The sequence below is a fragment of the Saprolegnia parasitica genome (genome assembly GCF_000151545.1).
Source record: "Saprolegnia parasitica CBS 223.65 unplaced genomic scaffold supercont2.20, whole genome shotgun sequence".
Lineage (NCBI taxonomy): Eukaryota > Oomycota > Saprolegniomycetes > Saprolegniales > Saprolegniaceae > Saprolegnia > Saprolegnia parasitica.
Genome location: NW_012156414.1, coordinates 288,125 through 307,494, shown reverse-complemented (window position 1 = coordinate 307,494; position 19,370 = coordinate 288,125). Strand labels below are relative to the sequence as shown.

At 59.8% G+C, this 19,370-nt stretch overlaps 8 protein-coding genes across 8 annotated transcripts; 3 read left to right on the top strand and 5 right to left on the bottom strand.

The window, feature by feature from the left end:
* Positions 1 to 202: 202 nt before the first annotated feature.
* On the bottom strand, positions 203 to 1,640 carry SPRG_06112 (hypothetical protein). Its single transcript, XM_012344837.1, has one exon. The coding sequence runs from the start codon at positions 1,598 to 1,600 to the stop codon at positions 212 to 214; it is 1,389 nt and encodes a 462-aa protein (XP_012200227.1). The 5' UTR covers positions 1,601 to 1,640; the 3' UTR covers positions 203 to 211.
* Positions 1,641 to 3,042: 1,402 nt separating this feature from the next.
* Positions 3,043 to 4,919, bottom strand: SPRG_06111 (hypothetical protein). Its single transcript, XM_012344836.1, has 9 exons — positions 4,738 to 4,919; positions 4,620 to 4,690; positions 4,524 to 4,574; positions 4,375 to 4,481; positions 4,254 to 4,321; positions 4,136 to 4,207; positions 3,960 to 4,091; positions 3,464 to 3,910; positions 3,043 to 3,412 (listed from the first exon to the last, which is right to left on the bottom strand). Exons 1-9 carry the CDS (start codon positions 4,894 to 4,896, stop codon positions 3,086 to 3,088), a joined length of 1,434 nt encoding a protein of 477 aa, XP_012200226.1. The 5' UTR covers positions 4,897 to 4,919; the 3' UTR covers positions 3,043 to 3,085.
* Positions 4,920 to 5,872: 953 nt separating this feature from the next.
* Positions 5,873 to 9,114, top strand: SPRG_06110 (hypothetical protein; the record flags this gene model as incomplete). Its single annotated transcript, XM_012344835.1, has 10 exons — positions 5,873 to 6,673; positions 6,823 to 7,014; positions 7,067 to 7,993; positions 8,044 to 8,134; positions 8,191 to 8,249; positions 8,297 to 8,326; positions 8,378 to 8,431; positions 8,474 to 8,703; positions 8,749 to 8,963; positions 9,012 to 9,114. The coding sequence occupies 10 exons, from the start codon at positions 5,873 to 5,875 to the stop codon at positions 9,035 to 9,037; spliced, it is 2,625 nt and encodes an 874-aa protein (XP_012200225.1). The 3' UTR covers positions 9,038 to 9,114.
* Positions 9,115 to 9,144: 30 nt separating this feature from the next.
* On the top strand, positions 9,145 to 10,646 carry SPRG_06109 (hypothetical protein). Its single transcript, XM_012344834.1, has 8 exons — positions 9,145 to 9,308; positions 9,356 to 9,450; positions 9,494 to 9,578; positions 9,630 to 9,753; positions 9,803 to 9,858; positions 9,906 to 10,005; positions 10,058 to 10,227; positions 10,279 to 10,646. Exons 1-8 carry the CDS (start codon positions 9,178 to 9,180, stop codon positions 10,613 to 10,615), a joined length of 1,098 nt encoding a protein of 365 aa, XP_012200224.1. The 5' UTR covers positions 9,145 to 9,177; the 3' UTR covers positions 10,616 to 10,646.
* A 124-nt stretch (positions 10,647 to 10,770) lies between these two features.
* Positions 10,771 to 13,560, bottom strand: SPRG_06108 (hypothetical protein). Its single transcript, XM_012344833.1, has one exon. The coding sequence runs from the start codon at positions 13,525 to 13,527 to the stop codon at positions 10,807 to 10,809; it is 2,721 nt and encodes a 906-aa protein (XP_012200223.1). The 5' UTR covers positions 13,528 to 13,560; the 3' UTR covers positions 10,771 to 10,806.
* A 499-nt stretch (positions 13,561 to 14,059) lies between these two features.
* On the bottom strand, positions 14,060 to 14,731 carry SPRG_06107 (hypothetical protein). The gene has a single exon (XM_012344832.1). The coding sequence runs from the start codon at positions 14,707 to 14,709 to the stop codon at positions 14,119 to 14,121; it is 591 nt and encodes a 196-aa protein (XP_012200222.1). The 5' UTR covers positions 14,710 to 14,731; the 3' UTR covers positions 14,060 to 14,118.
* A 779-nt stretch (positions 14,732 to 15,510) lies between these two features.
* SPRG_06106 (hypothetical protein) lies at positions 15,511 to 16,358 on the top strand. The gene is made up of 2 exons (XM_012344831.1): positions 15,511 to 15,950; positions 16,003 to 16,358. Exons 1-2 carry the CDS (start codon positions 15,537 to 15,539, stop codon positions 16,315 to 16,317), a joined length of 729 nt encoding a protein of 242 aa, XP_012200221.1. The 5' UTR covers positions 15,511 to 15,536; the 3' UTR covers positions 16,318 to 16,358.
* A 26-nt stretch (positions 16,359 to 16,384) lies between these two features.
* On the bottom strand, positions 16,385 to 19,298 carry SPRG_06105 (hypothetical protein; the record flags this gene model as incomplete). Its single annotated transcript, XM_012344830.1, has 8 exons — positions 16,385 to 16,524; positions 16,573 to 17,221; positions 17,264 to 17,368; positions 17,417 to 17,534; positions 17,580 to 17,884; positions 17,931 to 18,357; positions 18,399 to 18,605; positions 18,658 to 19,298. 8 exons carry the CDS (start codon positions 19,296 to 19,298, stop codon positions 16,385 to 16,387), a joined length of 2,592 nt encoding a protein of 863 aa, XP_012200220.1.
* Between the last annotated feature and the right edge of the window lie 72 nt (positions 19,299 to 19,370).

Genomic DNA, 19,370 nt, shown 5'->3' with positions numbered 1-19,370 from the left:
CCTACGAAATCACTTGGTGTTTGTATGCTGTCCATGTTTACTCATGTGGACCATACTCGGTATCACAGGGATGATGGACCAGAAGCGTTTGTCCTAAAATGGTTTTGGTACGATTCCATACAAAAATGTAAATAAAAATTGCATTGCCATTGAATCACGCCATTCGACTCTAAAAACTACGGCGGCTCGGCAAGCATAAATAGGCACGCGCTTAGAAGAGGCAGTCGTAGAGCGGTGCGAGGAAGACGTCGGCGACAGGCACGTCCGCGGACGAGAGCGGCCACATCGAGTCAGCGTGGTACAGGTCCATGACGGAGGTCGGCGAGAGCGCCGCGTCCAGCTCCTCTTCCTTGAGCGGTGCGTGCAGCGCGTTGGCGTCGTGGAAGCCAAACGGGTCAAACGACGAGACGTCGCCGAGCGCCTCGGGGATCCAGCAGTCGCTCATAAAGTCGAGCTCGCGAAAGTCGCGGTCGAACGCGCCGTCCTCGTCCTTGAGCGGATCCGCCATGTCGAAGCTCAGGCTCTTGGCACGCGACGCCAACTGCAGTTGCAGCTCCTGGATCTGCGTCGACGCATGTGCTGTCGCCTTCTTCGTTGGCGTCAACGATGGGGCTTGCGCCGGCTTGGTCATCGAGGGCACGCTGTTGATGCGCTTCACGGGCCCCCGCGGCGTCATCGCCACGTACGGCTTGACGCTGGTCTTGATTGTGAGCGCCGGTTTGGCTTCGGTCTTGATCTTTGATGGTGACACGATCTTCTTGGGCATCGTGGTGCACTGCGATGGCTTGGTGATGACGTTGAAAGGGGGCCGCGTCGTCGGCGCCTTTAGCATCGGCGATGGGCGGTGCAGCATGGACGAGAGGCTCGACGCGCCCATAAAGTGGTTGTTTGGCGACGGCATGGACGACTTGAGGGTGCCCATGAGCGGCGGCTTGAAGCCGTGAAAGAGCGTCGCATTGCTTGATGCGGTTTGCTGCTTCTTGATGGGCGGGATCGGCAGCCCGTTCGCGTCCTTCTTCTTGTTGCGCTTGCGCTTGCGCGTGCCGTTGGCCTTGTTCTCGAGGCGCTCCTTCTCCTCGCGGATCCAGCTCTCGCAAAAGTCGTCGTGGAGCTTCTCGATCTCGGCAGCACGCCGGCGCTTCTCGTCGTCATTCATGTCGTTGATGCGCGACTCGTTGCGCTCAAACATGCGCTTGCCAATGCTTTGCTCGCCGACAAACTTCTTGCTGATGCGCATGGGGCAGCAGCGCAGCTTGGCGCTGAGCCAGCTGCGCATGGTCGTGCCGTTTGTCACGTCCGTGAGGAGGCCCGCAGTAAAGTCGCCAATGAGCCGCGTCGTGTACGCCTCTTCTTCGCGCGTCCACTTGCCCCAGCGCAGCTTGTCCTTCTTTGGGGCCTCGGCGTCGTCCGTGGTCACTGTATCGCTCGGCAACGCGTCGGCCGTGGCAGCTGCAGGAACTTCCGTGGGCACTTCCTTGGCCGGCAGCAGTGGCACGGCCGTGGTTGCCAGCGCCTCGTGGGTGGTCGTCGGCGGCGGCGGAGTGCTCGTGCTCTGGGGTTTCGGGGCTTGCACGGGCGTCGATACCAAGGGTGTAGTCATCGCACGAGATTGCTTGCGCGTCAAGCCTCTTATTTAAAACTAAGGTCCAAAGCTGCGCAGTATCATCGCGGCCACAAGCCGCGTGGGAACAGATCGTGGTCCCACGCTGCCTTGGCTCCTCGCTTCGATAAAAATCCTCCCAACAGCTGTGTGGGCGAGAGGTCCATTCCCTCTTTGCGTCCGACTTCGTTTCTATATTCTGCGTCACCGGTTTTCAACCAATCCACATGCTCCATATTCCTAAACGGCGCATTGGATTCGTGGGCTCCAAAAAAGTAACTCCTTCAAAACACAAAGTAAAAGCTCTTTTCAGGGGAAGAGACCGAATAAGATCTAATCGGGCTTCGATTTTTGATTTGCATGGGTGGACAATAGCCCGAGTGGCGACGACGCCTGTGAAAATGGAAGGCTTCCGACGCGGGAACTTCTTAGCGGAGGAGGAGGAGCCATGGATGACAGCAGCAGCTTGCTCCTCGTAGTACCATGTACCATAGCAGTGAGTTCCAGTAGCATCCGCCATTCTTGTGGGCGCACCCCGCGTAAACTCCGCTCTGGCCACCCGTCCATCATAGTAGTCGCTATCCGTGCCCATGTGCGCCCTAGCCATTCGCTCCATCTTCGGTCGCGTGTGACGATGTGGGACCGAGGACCACTGTGGCTGGAAAGGCCGACACCCGATCGAGTGGCGCCAGCCATCCACAAAGCGGTGCGTGGTCCGTGGGAGGAGGCACTCACAACCAGAACGACGACACTAACGTATGCGATCTCTGCTGCGCGGTCGAAATGACGTCGACAACAGAGCGATAGCCCGGACCAGCCATTGGCGTGCTGACGCCAAGGCGCATTGGTAGCTAGTTACTCTTTGAAGCCTTGCAGGATACGCGACTGATATGCGCTTCGATCGCGCGCATGAGATTCGGTGCCAACCAACCAAAAGGAATACCATAAACCAAGCACGACGCTACCTTGCGCTTCATTCGCTCATAGTACATCATATTCCTCTTCACCGTTTCTCGTATTTTGGGTCCTGCGCGCCTAGCCACACGACCGAATCTCGGTCGCAGTAATCACTAAAACGACCTCGTTCGATATTTCATTGTAAAAAAATCGAACGCGAGATCTTCTGGTTCGGGATGTGACGTGCCAAAGTGCAATGTGGTAGGATCTGGGTTCAGCGCCAGGTGGTTGCACCTACGCCTTTTGGGTCTTGGTCGCGACGGTCCGTGGCACCAAAGGTACTTCTTATTCGCTTCTACACGTACGCCCTCCATCCCCTACCTAGAACCGCCTCGTTAAATTTGCCTTGTACACGATTGGAGCCCTTTGTAGTGCCCTTCAACCAACCTCGTTCTCCTGCGCGGAAAAGTGCTGGAGGTGTATACACGTGTATGTGGGCGAGATCGAACGGTTGTGCGGCTCCCACAGCCGCACGATGCAAAGCACCAAGTGTTACGCAAGCGTCCGTCCAGTGTGTTACAAGCCACTCTAATCCTCGTCTTCGCCGTCGTCTTCCGACTCTTTGATCTCGTTCATGTCGACGTCGAGGCCCTTGGGCGCCTTGTGCCCGATCGCGCGCCCCATGAGTTCGTTGGATTCGGCCGACGTTTCCTTGGCGCGCATGAAAAGCGGCGAGTTTTCCAGGATCGGGCCCGCAATCGCGAGGAAGACGGCGAGGATCTCTTCGTCGTCGGTCGTAAAGACGCCGTCTGTCTTGTTGATGAGCTGGAGGACGCCAATGACGTCGGCCTTCTTGCCGCGCAGCGGCAGCGCTAGAATCGTTTGCGTCTTGTACCCGAGCTTCTGGTCGACCTCCTACATGACCAAAAATGCACATATAAGATTGACAAGGGCCAAGGATGAGACCTTGTTGAAGCGCGCATCGTCGTATGCGTTGAGGAGGTTGATCACGTTGCCTTCTTGGGCCACTGCCCCGGAAATGCCTTGGTGCCACGGAATGCGAATGTCGACTTCGCCTTGCAGCGTCCACAGCTCGCCCTTGTTCTTATCCACAAGGTACAGCGAACACCGGTCGGCGCCAATGAGCGTCTGGATGCGGTGCGCAACCGTGAAGATAAGCGAGTTGATGCCGAGGTCGCCGTGCATGGCCTTGACGATATCGAGCACCTCGGTCACTTTCTTCTGGGCGAGGAGCGCAGTCTTGTGGTTCTGGGCGTTCTGGAGCGCGATGCCCGCCTGCGCCGCAAGGATCGTCATGACCTCCTCGTCCATGTCGGTGAAGCCGCCGTCCTTTTCATTTCCGACGCGGTTGAGCGCCTGCATGACGCCGACGATCGCGCCATGGCCGTTGCGCTAGGTAGACTCTCAGGACACACACGGCGGCGAGAAGAAGACGTCTTACCACCGGGACGCACAGGATCGAGCGCGTATGGTACCCGGTCTGCATGTCGTACTGCGAGTCAAAGTTGGGGTCGGCGTATGCATTGGCGATGTTGACGAGCTTCCCGGTCGACGCGACGACGCCTGCAATGCCCTGCGCGCAGCTGCGATCGAGAAGCTACATTGTAGGCGGAGTACCTTGCCGACAGGCACACTGATCTCGGCCACGCCCTCGGCGACACTGAGATTCAACGTTTGGCGCGCCGCATCCTACGCCTTCTTCGTGGCGCGGCTGCGAGGAGTAGGACACATTTACAAGTTTGAAGAGCGTCGATCGCTCGCAGTTGAGAATCTTGCACGTCTGCTTGATGATCGAGTTGGTCGCTATGAGGAGAGATAGACATGTAGGAAGAGGCGAAAGGATCATGGCTCCGTACCTTCAAGCGGGTCGAGCTGCATGGTGATGACGCGGAAGGCCTGAATGAGCTTCTCGAGTAGCGTCAGCCGCTTGTTGGCTGCGTTCTCGCCGCTGCTCGCGACGACGCTGCGTGGCGCATGAGTCTTATGCGGCGACGAGCGCGCATACCTGTCGCGCTTGGGCCGAAGGCAAAGCCGTCCGTTCTCGTCCGCCGACGCGCTAGCGACGCCGATGACGTGGCAAGATGATGGCCGAAAGGCGTACCTCGCTTCCGCGTAGCACTGCTTGATGTACGTCATGGCGTGGTCTGGGTTGTACGACTCGCCCGACGAGCGCTACACCCAGCACTACTAGAGCGCTCTTTGCATCCTGATCGTCATACCAAGGCGAGCTTCTCGGACGCGATCGTGCGCATGAAGGCGAGAGGGTCGTCCGGGCGGCTCAAGAGCGCTTCGGCCGTGACCCACTCGATGAGCGACCGAAAGTTCATCGAGTTGAGGTACTCCTCGCCGCCCTCGGCCGTCTGCGCCTGGCTCGCCATCCCGCTTCGTCTTTTGGTTTCTAAACCGACGAAAATGGAAGTTTGCGTTTCAAATCGCCAACCGCCGAGTCTTCACGCGGCAGGCAATGACCCAGCGACCATGGCCCCGAACACCATCCCATACCTCGTCGGCACGTGGCGCTCCAAGGCTACGGACGTGTCTACTAGTACCCACTCGATGGAGTACTTTTGCGCATTGCACATCCATAATGGCCTATCCGTCGTTGTCGTGGGAGCTGACGTGGGTCATCGTCCCGGATGCTGCTCTCTTCGACCACTCCATGTCCGCCTCAGGATCATAAAGCGGTGTGGCCACTGCCACTGGGAGACGAGAGAGGTCGTCATTGAAGAATGTCTCTGATGAGCGATGCCAATCCCAGAACCGGTTCCAAAAATCCCTCGGATAGGATGATGATCCAGCTTATCCTATTTATCCTTTTTAGCGTGATGGACGACGATTCACATGTATCCAAAATCCAAAATCCAAGCGTTGGCACAGTCCAGGTCCTCTTGGATAGAGGTACTAGTACCGGTAGAAGGACGAGTCCTCTGCGACGAGAGGCCTTCGACTCAAAGCTCGTAGTCGATGGATTGGATAGATTGGATAGTATGGAGATTGCAGTCTGCCTCGAGCGATGAGATCTCGTATCGACGGCGTCGCCGTTTTCGCGCCGCTGTTCGAATTAGGATCTTGCCGATTTGTACCGTGCAAAGTCCTAGTTAGGACCTAAAAATGGGGCGAAGAATCGCCGAGCCTGGATTCGAATCTTTTGCAGAGTTCAAGCAACGACGAACCGATGGAAGACGAGGAAGCGCCGACGAGTTCCCGCGGGGCTCGCCATCGACGCACGCGCAGCGTCGGCTTCCCCGACGAGCATGAGACCATGGATTCTGCGGTGCCAGATGATGTGGATGTGCAGCCGGAGCGCGCCACCGGCGGACTAAGAGCTTTGAGAGCCACGAGCAATTCCTCGGCATGCTGCAAGCACCACGCTCGCGAGGCTACACCAAGTCGCTCAAGAGCTTGGTCAAGCACTTGGCTCCAGACGGAGCCCAGAACATCACGGGCTCGGCAGTCTCGAGCAGGGCGACGCCCACCGGGGTGTCGAGCCCCGTGCTACCGTCCCGGCGACAGAGCAACATGAAGACGCATACGACGAAGGTGTGGTCGCCGCACCAAGACACGGAAGCGCACAAGCATCTCCTCGACTCGAGCAAGCCATTAGAGTACGAATTTGCGCTCGTGCTCCACAACAAGCCCGCCCGCGCCCGCGAGCTCGAGCTCCACGGTCTCGACAAGGTTGGGAACGAGCAGCGCGATGTGATTCGGCGCTGCGTCGACGCAGGCTTGGACGTGACGGTGGTGGCCAGTACGGTGCACACGCGCAAATACCTCTGTCTCCTTTTGCGTCCGACGGCCCAGCGCATGCGCATCGAGCGCAACCGGCTCGCGGTCGAGCGCTGGCTGCAGATCGGCGCTGTCGGCGAGGTCCCGAGCGAGATCGAGCAGCTCATCTACTCGAGCGACTTGGGGTCGTCGCCCGCGCAAGTGGTGGCGGACGACATGGACGACATGGACGACGAGTGTGGAGACATGAAGTTTACGCCGGCCGAGCGCATTCAAACGATCGGCCGCATCCTCACGTCCACGGACGACATCCAAGAACTCAACCCGCCGGGTGCCAACATCTCAATCGAAGACGAAAACACCCGAGACCCGATCATCGCGGCCTGCTTTCCGCTGCACAACCGCAAGGTCGTTCTCCACCTACATCCTGTATGAACGTGTCATGATGTAGGTCAATGCGATGCTGCTTGCCAAGAAGCACTCGTGGTGGATCAAGTCGGACGAGATCTCCAACGCGATTCGGTAGATCACGGACAATGTACTCCATTGTCGCCAGTACTCAAGACCAATGGACATAGGTTCCACTATGGCGAGCGCGTCGCCTTTCACTTTTCGTTCATCTTTTATACACCAAGTGGCTCCTCGTGCCAGCGCTCGTGGGCACGATCCTGTACCTCTCGCTGCGCTGGTACAGCGCGATCTACTACATGACGAGCCTCAGCATCTTTGGCTATGCGACCGTCATCATCTGGGGCACGCTCTTTCTCAAGGTATCAATGTATCAATATGTGCTTGCATCACTATCATACCCTGCGGTGCTAGTTTTGGCAGCGCGAGAACGAGCACCTCAACGACATTTGGAACGTGCGCCTCTTCAAGGAGGCCGAGTACCCCAACCCTCGCTTTCGGCCCCACGGGTTTCGTGACATAGTCGACTCGAACGGCGTCCTGCTCTTCAAGGAGCCGTACTACAACCCACTGTACCGGATCCCGGCCATGATGCAGACGCTCTTCATCTTTACGCTCTTTACGCTCACGTATGTGGTCGGGACGACGTTTTTCGTGCAGTGGTACACGGCGGCGATGCTCGCGCCTGTCTGCGACGAGTGCCCTCACTGCCAAGGCTTTCTTTCGTGCTTTGATACAGTCGGCGCGACCGTCGGCACGTGGCGCTGGGTGTACATCCTCGTGCAAGGCATTTTCCTCGGCGTGACGCTGGACGTCTTTGTGTATCTCTTGAGCGTCAAGCTCCTCCGGTTCTTTGTCGTGCGCGAGAACCACGCGACGGAGGCGCAGATCGACCGCACGATGATCAACCGCCTCTTTATCATCAACTGGATCTCGTTCTTTCTCTGGTTCATGCTCATCGCGTTCGTTGTCGTCCCGTTTGGCGAGCCCGTTGAAGACTGGCTCAGCGACCGCTTTCGGTGGACGCGCATCACGGTGAGCTGGCGCGAAGGCCGCATCGATATGAGCACGGCGCTCGTGACGCCGCTGCTCATCACGCAGGCGCTCAACTTGCTCATTGACACGGCGCTGCCAAATGCGCTTCGAAAGCGCCGACTGAATGCCTTCCGCATGGCGCGCCGGCTCCGCGCCAACCCCGCCGACACGATGCTGGCGCTCTCGGAGGCGCAAAAGCACGCTGGGAGCATGCGCGGCGGTCGGCGGTCGGCGCCAACAATGACAACCACGTCGTCGTCCATGGCGCCCGACACGCCGTCGCTCAACTTTCAGACAAAAATTGAGGTACGAGATTGTCATGGAAGGATTGAGATTGAGAGATGGATGGGTTGTAGCTCCAAATGATCACGCCGCTCCGCATCCCGTACATTGAGAACGACCTGCACATTGGCATCCCGTCCATTGAAGGGTTCGAGAACGACAAGGGTACTCCAATGTCGTCGTCGTCGTCGACTCGCGTCTCATCACAACGGTACCAATAGAGTTTATGACGGCCGACTCGATCGTCGAAGAGTCGCAACTCGACCTCTACGACGCCTTTGTACGTACATCTCGCCATCCTCGCGGCTCAAAGCCTTGTCTTTGTAGCCCGACTACCTCAAGATGGTCATCCAGTTTGTACGGCTTCAGGGAGCAAGCATCGTCTTTTGATTTCGCACCATTGTCTAGGGCTACGTGGTCATGTTTTCCGTCGTCTGGCCGTTCTGCGGCATGGCGGCGCTGGTAGAACCCCCGAATTTGTATCAATCTATCGAGCCAGTGTAGGCCAACAACGCGGTGCACATTCAAAACTGCTTTCACAAGCTCTGCCTAACGCGCCGACGCCCGGTTCCGCGCAAGGCCAACAGCATTGGGCAGTGGGAAAAGACACTCTACAGCACGCTCTTCCTCGGCGTCTTTGCAGTCGTTGGGCTCATTTGCATCAGCTCTGGCCAGGTCGAGTACTTTGTCGGGCACTGCCTCGCGCTCGATCGGTTCAACGGCACCGACTACAGGTACTAGACTCTGTACGAACGATGGATATGAGCTCTATCGTGCAGCATGACACCGGAGTTTTCGTGCTTTGATCTGCCATCGCGCTTCCTCATTGCCCTCGTCCTCGAACACGTCGGGCTCGGTCTCATTTACTTGCTTCTCGACAACGTCTCGGGCACGCCGGCGTCGCTGCGGTCGTCGTTCCAGCTCAAGCGCGAGCTCATTCGCCGGGCCATTGGCGGTCACAGCCACAACCATTCGGGGTCGCCCCACTCGTCCAGTACGTCGACCTCGACACGTCCTGCCTCTCTTATCGGCTCTGCGTTAGGTCGGTCCCAGCACGAGTATGTGTAGGCAGAGAGAAGGATACGTGGTCGTTGATTGGCTATAAAGATCCACCAATGAGCACATCGTGTTTTGCACAGTAGCCAATGGCCTTGCGGCGTTTGAGTGGATAAGCTGTTGGGCTTGATCATCATTGAAGAAGAGAAGAGATGGACACGCAGCAGACGCAGACGCCCGGCGGGATCCCGGACCTCGTCCTGGACAGCGACGTCTTCACGCTCGACTTCCACCCGCAGCGCAACATTGTCGCCACGGGTCTCATCAACGGCAGCGTCCAAGCGTATCGCGCCTTCCAATGCCCTGCATGGCTGGCTCAATTCGCCGTAGGTTTGCCTATGCGCCCGAAGGCCACGCGAGCGTGCTCAGCTTGAGCCACCACCAGGATGCGTGCCGCAAGGTCATGTTCTCAGAAGATGGCAACAGTACGCTTATGCAATCTATCAGCATCTGATGGCAATGGCGTAGCGCTCTACACGGCGTCGACGGACAAGTCGATCCGCGCGTACGACACGACGGGCGGCGTCATGTGGGCTGAGCTCAACGCCCACGCGTACGTGTCTTCTTGCTCGTTCTCTTGGGCTCATGGCGAATATTGAGGTAGCCACCCGGTCAACTCGATGCACCAAATCTCCAACAACATTTTCACGTCGGGCGACGACCAAGGCTGCATCAAGATGTGGGACGTGCGTCAGCACCGCTGCGTCGTCGAGTGGAACGAGCACACGGTGCGCATGCATGGATCGAAGACAACTTGTCCAAACCCAGAGCGTCTAGGACTACATCTCGGACATGACGACCAACGACGCCAAGGACACGCTCTTGGCGACGGGGTGCGAAGGACTATCGATCGACGTGACGTTGCTGACAGAGTGCGTAGTGGTGACGGGCGCTTGTCGGTCTACGATCTCAAGAAGAATGCGTTCGTGCGCAAAAGCGATGAGCTCGACGACGAACTCTTGTCCGTGCGCATTGTCAAGGTCCGTTGGCATGGTCTGTGGTCATGATGATGTGACCGTTTTGTGTGATTAGGGCGGGAAGAAGGTGGTTTGCGGCTCGCAAGACGGCGTCCTCGTCATCTTTAGCTGGGGCACGTGGGGCGACATGTCGGACCGGTTTCCCGGGCACCCGGACTCGGTCGAGACGATCCTCAAGGTCGACGAAGACACCATCTTGACGGGCTCGAGCGACGGCATCATCCGGTGCGTTGTCCCATTTCTTTGGGTGTCGATTTCTGACGAGTTGGTTGCTAGCGTCGTGCAAATCCACCCCAACAAGCTCCTCGGTCTCATCGGCGACCACGAAGACTTTCCCGTCGAAGTGCTCGAGTTCTCGCACGACCGCCGCATCGTCGGCAGTGTCTCGCACTCGGACAAGGTCCAGTTCTGGGACGTGGGCTACCTCTTTGACGAGGACGACGAGGACGACGACGACGACGATGGGCAAGACGCCGCGGGTCTCTCGTTTGAGCCCAAGGACGACGAGTCCATGGACGACAGCGACGACGACAGCGACGACGACGACAACGGTCAGGCGTTTGGCCGCAAGGCTGCACCGACGCAGCGGGAAGCCTTCTTTTCGGACCTCTAATAAATTACTCAACACGACCGCAGACTGGCCACGTTGGAGGTTTTGTCTCGAGACGCCTCGTACCTGGCCCGTAGCCAGCAACCCCCGCGCATATGAGGCAAGTGCCAAGACCAAGTGCTGCGAGGTGGGCTGTCTTCTCCAGAAAGAAACGACTGTGGCGTGTACGTATAAAGTATATTGGATTGCGGGTGTTACTTGGTCACCTTCTTGGTCTTCTTGGCCGGCGGCTCCTCAAAGTAGCCCGTCTTGTTGGCCTCGACTTGGCGTTTGATGTACTTCATGCCAGCGAGGTTGAAGCCGATCTGGTTCTTGGCCGAGACGAGGTTCGTTCGCAGCGAGTGCCACAGCGTGTCGAGCTCGCCGAGGAGCGACGCGTTGGCCACAATCTGGTTGTGGTGGACTTTGACGAGGAAGAGAATGCTGTTGCAGCAGAGCTCCACCTCGAGCTCGGCCGCAATGAGCTGCAGCAGGTACTTGATGAGCTTCTGAACATAGTCGAACGGCAGCACGAGCAGCGCCTCCTCGAGGTCCTGCGCGCGGATCTCGCGGAGACTCCGGAGCACATACTTGAGCGGCGAGAAGCCGAGGAGGAGGATGTTGCCGCCGGGCGTCGCGGATTTGGCTTCGTGCTCGGCCAAGTCAATGGCCTCAATGAGGCGCTCGCCGCTCTTGACGGTCTGGATCGTCTTCTTGGTCGCGGTCGCCGACTCGGCTTCGACGACCGTGCTGGCGCCGTTCAGCGTCGGCGCGCTATTGTTGCTCGGGTTCAAGTCGGCTTCAAACATGGCTTCGAGCTCCTTCTCCTTTTCTTCTTCGATAAAGACTTGGTCGTCCGAGCGCGCGTACTTGACGAGCGACCGATCCTGCGACGCCGAGATGACAAACGACCCGTCGCGCGCGACGGCGATCGCCCACACTTCGCCAAAGTGGTTGTTCTCGAGCTTGAGGATGCGCTCAAAGTGGTCGCCGTCCCAGTACGAGACGCACTTGTCTTTGGCGCACGTGAAGAAAAAGTGCGTCCGCGGCACGAAGCAGATGCCCATGATCGCCTCGTCGTGGGCGAAGAGCGACTTGTGGCAGTCGCCAAAGTCGAGGCCCCAGAGCTTGACGTTCTTGTCCGCGGACGCGGTCACGAGCAGCGTGTCGTCGGTCGAGATGTCCATCGCCATCACCGGCAGCTTGTGGCCGTAGAGCGACAGAAAGAACTTGAGCGAGTCGTCGTAAAACACCTTGACCGTGCAGTCGAGGAGCGCGACCGCGACGAGGAGCTTGCGCGGGTCGCTCGAGTGGCTAAACTTGACGCAGAGCACGTCGTCCGACATTTTGAGCATGCGGACGTGCGCGAGGCCGAGCTTGAGGCTCCCGCCATTGGATTGCGCCGCCATTTCAAACTCCCAAAAGTTGACCATGTGGTCGGCGCCGCCCGTCGCGAGGCCCTTTCCGTCCGGCCGCACGTCGATCGACCAAATGGCACCCGCATGCGCGTCCGTCTTTTTCCAAATGCACTCGCCCGACGCGAGTTCAAAGAGGAGGAGCTCGCCGGCCTTGGTGCCAACGACGACGTGCAGATTGCCCGGCGCAAAGACGGCCGAGAGCGCCAATGAAAAGTCCGTGAGCGTCCGGACGCACTGCATCGAGCGCGCGTTCCAGACCTTGACGGACGCGGACGAGACACTGAGCACGAGCTGGTCGTCGGACGAAATGTTGACTTGGCGCACGTCCGACCGGTGCCCGGGCAGCGTCACCGCGTGCACTTTGGCGAAGCGCGCGTCCATCGACTCGGCCGACGGCGTCAGCGCATACGTCTCGATCGCGTTGTTGTGGAGCGAGACGAGCACGGAGGTTGTGCCGTCCTTGGCGACGTCGGGCGAGAAGGCGAACGACCGGACCTTGGCGCTGCAGCGGATGATGCAGAGGAGCTCGACCTCGTTCGCGATCGGGTTGGCGTCGTCGTCGTCGTCGTCCTCTTTGTCGTTGTCATTGTCAGCCTCGACGGCCGGGATGGACAAGCCCGGCTTGCCGTCCGCCGCTTCCTTCTTGCGGGCCTTTTCACGCGCACGCTTGAGGCGACGCTGTGCCTTCTTCTTTTGCTCGTCGGCCGACCGGAGACGGAAGATCTCAATGGTCTTGCCCGCGCCCTGGCAACCCAGCAGCGTGCCATGGCTGTTGTACGCGACGTGCATGGCGCGGTCGTGGGTCGAGCGCTGGATCGTGCCGAGCAGCGAGATGCGCTTGTCGCCCACGTCGTCGCCTTCGTTGACGCCGTAGACGCGGAGCTTGTTGTCGGATGCGCCCGTGAGGATGCGCCGCGTGCTTTTTTGCATGTCGAGCGACCAGACCTCGTTGCGGTGGTCGACGCACGTCTGGACGCAGTGCTGTGTATCGAGGTCCCACACCTTGAGGAGCGAGTCCTTGGAGGTCGAGAGCAGCGATCGCTGGTTCTCGACAAAGCCCACGGACGTGACCGCGTCCTTGTGGCCCCGCAGGCGGTACAAGCCCGACTGACTCACGACGTCCCACACGATGATGTCCGTGTCGCGCGAGCCCGATGCGAGGAGCGCGCCGCCTTCGCCAAAGGCCAAGCACTCGATCGCGTTCTTGTGGCCATCGAGCGTCACCTCGACGTTGCCGTTGCTAAGCTTGAAGATGCGAATGATGCCCGTCGAGTAGCCGACCGCGACAAAGGCGCCATCGATGCTCAGGCGCAGCGCGGTGACTTGGCCCGCCGTGTCGTTCTCCGTGTCGGCCTTGAGCACACGCACCTGCGTGCCCGTGCGGATGTTCCACACAATGACGTTCTTGAGCGCGCCGCAGATAGCGAGCTGGCCCGTGAGGTCATAGACGACCGGCGCGCCCGGGCTCGCAATGACGCCAAAGGCGGCTTCCGGTGCGTACTTGAGGTAGCTCTTCATAGCGCGTCGCTTCGCAAGTTCACACTGCAAGCACTGGCGGGGCCATTGGATGGAAATGATTGGTCCGTACACAGATCCTGTGGAAATGCATACGCCATTTTGCGACGGTTTTATCCGGATGCCAGCAGCAAGCCTGCTGCTGACAACCAAGGTCAAGCACAGGGTCCAGCTCGCCCATCGCGTCGGCCTCTGTCCCTGCGACGTGTTGCCGGCGGTTGAAGGCAGCCGTGCGTCGAGGCGGGTGACCCTGTCGTCATCGTATCGCCAGGCGCAAGCTGGCCATCGGCGCTTGTTTTTACTAGACGGACGAGGCGCGTCATGGGTCATCGAAGCGCTAGGAAAACATTGCGGCGTTCGATTCACGCATGTCTAGGCACCGGCTACATGAACGTATCATCATGTAGGTGCATGATGTGGCCGCGTCCGATGCGACGATGCTCTCCAACGTGGGAGCGGCCGTAGCACCGTCCGTCCACGGCTCGTCTTTGCGCAGGGCCCGGTCCAAAGACGTGGCAACCACAGAGAAGAGCAAGTACTACTACAACTACATGTGAATAAATAAGCTTCAACCTACGCTATAAAGGACCGACACTAGTTGAGCATGGCCTCAACCGAGAGACGCCGGCGCTTGTTGTCGATGACATGGATGTCGCGGCGCGACGCCACCTTGGGCTCGACGTCCCGGGACGACGACGACGACGACGAGCGGGGATGCGCGGGCAGCTGGCTCTGGTACTGGAGCTGGTAGTGCATCTGCAGGTACAATTGACGCTGGCGCTGCATCTCGAGCTGCATCATGTGCTGGCGCATCACTTGTGCTTCGTATTGCTTCTGGCGCATCTGCTGGATGTACTCTTGCTCGCTCTCGTGGCGCTCGGTGCGCGCTTGGTTGGTCTCGATGCAAAAGACGGCAATCTCGTCAATCGAGAAACCGAGGTCGCGGAGGCACTCAATGCGCTTCATGGGCGCCAGGTACAGCTCTTCGTGCGAGCGGGGCGACCCGAGGCGGTCGGCGACAGGCGCCGTGTGCGTCGCGACTGGCTTGCCCATGAGGCCAAGGCCAGGCCCACCCGTGCTGGGGACGCTGCTCGGGCTGTGGCCGAGCTCAAACTCGTGGACCGTCGTCGTCGCCCACGTGACCGTCTTCGTCGCCTTGGTCGTCGGAACAGTCGTCGTGCTCATGGTCGTACTGTCGCCGGCTGGGAGGAAGCTCAAATGCGAGGCTGGACGGACCACGCAAAGCATCCAGAAACCAAGATCTGGTTGCATTACGCACGCCAATTACCCCGCGCGTTCCGCTCGTGTTGATGGCAATGCGGAAAGCGTTACGTCGGCTGTGACATACATCCTTTTTATTCGTACATTTTATCTTGGCTTGGTGCTTGTATGCAAAGGCGCGTGAATACATTGTATTACCTCTGGCATTGCATACCCTGTCACAATGCATATTCAAATATTTAACATACTTTTAAAAGAGCGAGAGCGCATTGAAGGCAGGCGGCGATGAAACCTCTGCCAATGGCATACCGCAGCCCGCGTGCGTTTGGGTGCCTTGGCCAGTGGCCGTCGTGACGAGCGTGCAATGGTTGTGACTTGCGTATTCGACGCAGCAAATCCAATGCGGTGGCAGCTGCGTTATCGACCGAGTAACTCGTGTGTAGCGAGCGTAGGCAGCCGCCGGCAGTCCGATCGCATCGATGACACGGCGCTGGTCCCTTTTCACGCACGAGCGGTTCTTGAAGCGCCGCAGCTGCGAGCGAAAGCGACAGGCGATCTTCCTCCTCCTCCTCTGTGGGTTGAACGCCAAGATTAATTTCGACAGTGACACATCTGATATGTGTAGCTCGCTGGCGTACTAGCTCCGACGCGCCGTTAACTTGCCAACGCCAGCGCTAGCAGCGCGGCTACTTGCTGCTTGTCGCCAGAGCCAACGCAGCCATCGGCGGCTTGTCGTCAGCGGCGCAGCCGCCGAAGAACTGCGTTCAGGTCGCTGGCGCGGTGGCCGGATAATGCGGTGTCCGGATACCGCAGATTGGACCAAACGGCAAACTGGCAGCATGGCGTCGTCAACCAGGTGGGCCGACGCGCCGGGAACGCTCGCGGCCGTCGGCGCCTCGGTGGCCCTCGGCCTCTTCTACGCAGCGTTCCAGCTCCACTGGCTCCCAGTACCGCTCGCGCGCATCGCCGGACGGCTCTACTTTTACCCGACGCTGCCCTTGACGTACATTGCGCGGCGGAAGAACTACTACACACTCGTCGACTCGCATGTCTTCCTTGGCGCTGTGCCCATTGCAGCGTTAGGCCATGTCGATCAGCTGCATGCGCGGGGCGTCCGCGCGGTCGTCAACCTCTGCGACGAGTACGCGGGGCCCGTCGAGGCGTACCGCAAGCGGGGCATCCAGCAGCTCTGGCTCCCGACCGTCGTACGATTTCTACATGCGTTACGACCTTTGTTCGACTGCATGGCACTTGTAGGACCACACGGAGCCGTCGCTCGAAGACATTCGCAAGGCGATCGACTTCATCTCGTTCCACAAGGACCGCGGGTCGCGCGTCTACGTCCACTGCAAGGCAGGCGCCGGGCGCAGCGCCACCATCGCGTTCTGCTGGCTCCTCCACGCCAAGGAGACGTGGAACCTGTCCGAGACGCAGCTCTATCTGAGCGACCGGCGTAAGGTGCGCAAGACGCTTGGCCGGCAGCCGAATGCCATCGCGTACTTCGCGTCGCTGCACCCGCCGCCCTCACCGCCGCTCTTCCCCGCGACGCCGTCCACGACGCAACAACAATAAGCGGCAGCAACCTACCTTGAAGCGACGTCTACTGAATCGACTGTGTCTTGTTGTTTTATAAAAAAGGTTAGTACTCGTAGTAGACGCCGTAGCCGCCGTAGCGCAGCTCACGGTCGTACTTGGCCTTCTCATGCGCGTCGGACAGAACTGCGTACGCGGCTGTCATGTCCTTGAAGAGCAAGGCGTCCGCCTCCGACTTTGCCTTGTCTATAGAACCACCCATGAGCCCATCCGCGCGCTAGTAGTGCAGTGAACCTGGGTGATGTTTCAGCGCGAGCTTCCGGTACGAGATCTTGATCTCGGACGCTGTCGCAGTGAGGGGCACGTGCAGCACTTCGTAGTGGGACCTGACGCGAACGGGGACAGGTGGCGCCTTGTGCGGCTGCTGCCTGTTCTGCGACGACCGACCGCCTTTCTTGGACTTGTTCGAGTCAAAGTAGTCGTTGTACGGGTCGTGGCCGCGACGCGACTGCTCCTGCTTTTGGCGCTCCTTGCGTTGCTTGGCCCTCGCCCGCTCCTGCTGCTCGTACTCGTGCGCCGCCGCCTTGGCTTGGGCCGCGCGCAATTCCGTTGCGAGTGCAGCACGCTCCTCCTCCGTCGCCGTCTCGTCGACTGCTTCCATGTAGGCGCGGAGGTCGGCGATGCCGTCTTTGAATCGGAGCAAGCTCACGTAGCAACGCGCCTTTCGCAGCAGCGCGCGGGAGTACGTGGGCTTGCGGGACAGCGCGTCTTTGCAGTCGGCGATCGCCGGCGTCCACTTGGCGAGACCCATGAGCGCCGCCGCGCGGTTGCAGAAAAGGACCGCGTTGTACAGGTCGTGGTCGGCGTCGAGGCCGAGACCGGCCGAGTAAAAGTTGATGGCGCGCTGGTAGTTGCCACACGCAAACGCGTCGTTGCCCATGGCCTAGCGCACTCATCGTCTCACGCACAAAGATACGAAGGCTACCTTGGCCTGTGCCATGTCGAGCCAGAGCTGCTTGAGCTTGAGCACATACTTGCTCGTCGGCGCGGCCTCTTCGAGTTGGCGCAGCACATGCTCCGCAGGTTCGACCTACGACGCTCGAGTCCGCTTTTCCTCCTCAGCATCCTGCGCGCGTACCTCGTCGAGGTAGTGCAAACTGCGCGCGTACTGCAAGCCAAAGTCGACGCCAAGGGCCACGATCGTCGCGTGGAGGTGCAGCTGATGCTTTGCATAGGCCACGGCGTCGGAGAAGCGTCTATCGTTTCCGTAGGAGCGTTCCCACCGCAACGAGGCGACGTACTTGAGCGCCACAAGAGCATTCATCTTTTGAAGCACGAGGTCGCGGCTGTACGGCGCGTACGTGAGGGCGCTGGTCGTGTGTTGCAGCGCCTTGGCTGTCTCGAGCACATCGAGGCACCACTTGGCCTCGTGGAGCGCCGACACGAACGCCTCGACGTCACGAATCGCGAGGTCAACCTGCGGCTTGTACAAGGTCTGGTCCGCCGCGCTGGCATGCGGGAGCAGTTTGTAGACGCCGAGATAGGCGTTGCGAGCGCGCGCGTGGTCGCCGACGAGCAAGTGGCACCGCCCGTAGCGCAAATGCGCCTACGCATATATCATGTTAGTACCCGCGCACTTGGAATCGACGCACCCGAAGGTACGTAGAGTCGAGCGCGATCGCAGCCTCGGCGTCTTGGAGCGCCTCGCGGATCTTGTGCAGCATCATCCAGGCGGCGGCGCGGTTGGCGAGCATTTTGGCATGCTCCGCCATGACGCGGTCGAACGCCGGCTCTAAGGACAGGCTGTGCACGCCGCGCGTATAGCACTGGACGGCCTGCAGGTAGTCCTTCCGTTGGTACGCGGCGCCGCCGTCGCGCTTGCACTGGATCCAATCGGGCTCGATCGGCGGCGGCGTCGGCGGCTCTGGCACAGGAGCCGGAGCCGGAGCCGAAGCGCGTTTGGAACGGGGCACACGGCGCTTGGCGCCTTTCGTAGTGGATGATGGTTTGGGTGCAGTGCCAAAGGAAAAGCCAGGGGCCGGCGGCGGCGTCTCCCATGGCGACTCGAAGAGCTCGCGGCTGCAGTTGCGGAGGGGCAAATGTTGCCGACCTCGGCGCACGGCGCGCAGAGATGCAAGTCGACAAAGACGGTTCGAAGCGGCTGCTGGCAGCACGAGCAGTGCACGAGGAGTGGCGCGTGCGGCTGCGTGCGCGCGTCGAGCCGGTGGACCTCGCACAGCCGAATGTACTCGCAGTCGCCGCCGTTGGGTTGCGGCTCGTGAACGTTAAAGGCCTGGAATTGGTGCACAAATGCGTCGTCGATCGGTCTACGCAGGTAGTAGGCTTACGATGAGCTCAGCAACTGAAGAAACGACGTACGCTGCAGTGGTGTGAGGCGCGGTCGCAGGCTGCGGCGCAGGTTGACAGCCCTGACGCCCCATGCCCGGCGACTGGATTGGACTGGGGGCTGGTTGCGACGCTGCTGGAGGGACAACGAACGTAGTATCTGCCTGAGGTGTTGCAAACGGATTTATCACGGGACTTGGTGACGAAGAGGATCGCACGAATGCAGCCTTCTTTGTCTTCTTCGAACTGCGCTGCTGTGGCGTGATGTCGGGTGCGAATGGATTGGCCGCCGCGACAAAGACGGGCTCGGCCGTGTCCATCGGGACGCCTTCGTCGGGCGTCGCATGGTTGGTACTAGGAAAGGTAAAGCCAGTCGGAGGCGGCTGCATCGGCGAGAACGCTGGAGCAGCGGGAAAGGCCGCGGTGCTGAACGCGAACGGCGGTGGCGTCGAGGCCGCCGCAGGCTTTGGCCGCGTGCGCCGCGCGCTGGCATTCTTTGCTTTCGTCTTGGTGGTGCCAAAGGAGAAGAGCGGCGTGTCACTCGATGGAGCAAAGGTCGTCGTCGCAGGCATCGCCATCGGGGTCTTGGGGCACTCGTACGCTTGTGGGTCAGAGTCGTCGCTGGAGCTGTCGCTGTAGTCTACCAAGGTCGGCTCGTCTGCATGCAGCGCCATGAGATCCACGAACGCACGCGATGGCTTCGCTCGCACCTGGCATCAACTGCGGGACGAGGCGGCGTGGGATCC

Bases quoted from the DNA above. Each gene is read 5' to 3' on its own strand.
- SPRG_06112 (XM_012344837.1), bottom strand. From the start codon at position 1,600: ATGACTACACCCTTGGTATCGACGCCCGTGCAAGCCCCGAAACCCCAG.
- SPRG_06111 (XM_012344836.1), bottom strand. From the start codon at position 4,896: ATGGCGAGCCAGGCGCAGACGGCCGAGGGCGGCGAGGAGTACCTCAAC. The intron at 4,482-4,523 runs GTATGCGCGCTC...TGCGCCACGCAG, and splicing joins CTTCGGCCCAAGCGCGACAG to CGTCGTCGCGAGCAGCGGCG. The intron at 3,413-3,463 runs GTCTCATCCTTG...TTGGTCATGTAG, and splicing joins ACGATGCGCGCTTCAACAAG to GAGGTCGACCAGAAGCTCGG.
- SPRG_06109 (XM_012344834.1), top strand. From the start codon at position 9,178: ATGGACACGCAGCAGACGCAGACGCCCGGCGGGATCCCGGACCTCGTC. The intron at 9,309-9,355 runs GTATCGCGCCTT...AATTCGCCGTAG, and splicing joins ATCAACGGCAGCGTCCAAGC to GTTTGCCTATGCGCCCGAAG. The intron at 10,006-10,057 runs GTCCGTTGGCAT...TTGTGTGATTAG, and splicing joins TGTCCGTGCGCATTGTCAAG to GGCGGGAAGAAGGTGGTTTG.
- SPRG_06108 (XM_012344833.1), bottom strand. From the start codon at position 13,527: ATGAAGAGCTACCTCAAGTACGCACCGGAAGCCGCCTTTGGCGTCATT.
- SPRG_06107 (XM_012344832.1), bottom strand. From the start codon at position 14,709: ATGAGCACGACGACTGTTCCGACGACCAAGGCGACGAAGACGGTCACG.
- SPRG_06106 (XM_012344831.1), top strand. From the start codon at position 15,537: ATGCGGTGTCCGGATACCGCAGATTGGACCAAACGGCAAACTGGCAGC. The intron at 15,951-16,002 runs GTACGATTTCTA...TGGCACTTGTAG, and splicing joins AGCTCTGGCTCCCGACCGTC to GACCACACGGAGCCGTCGCT.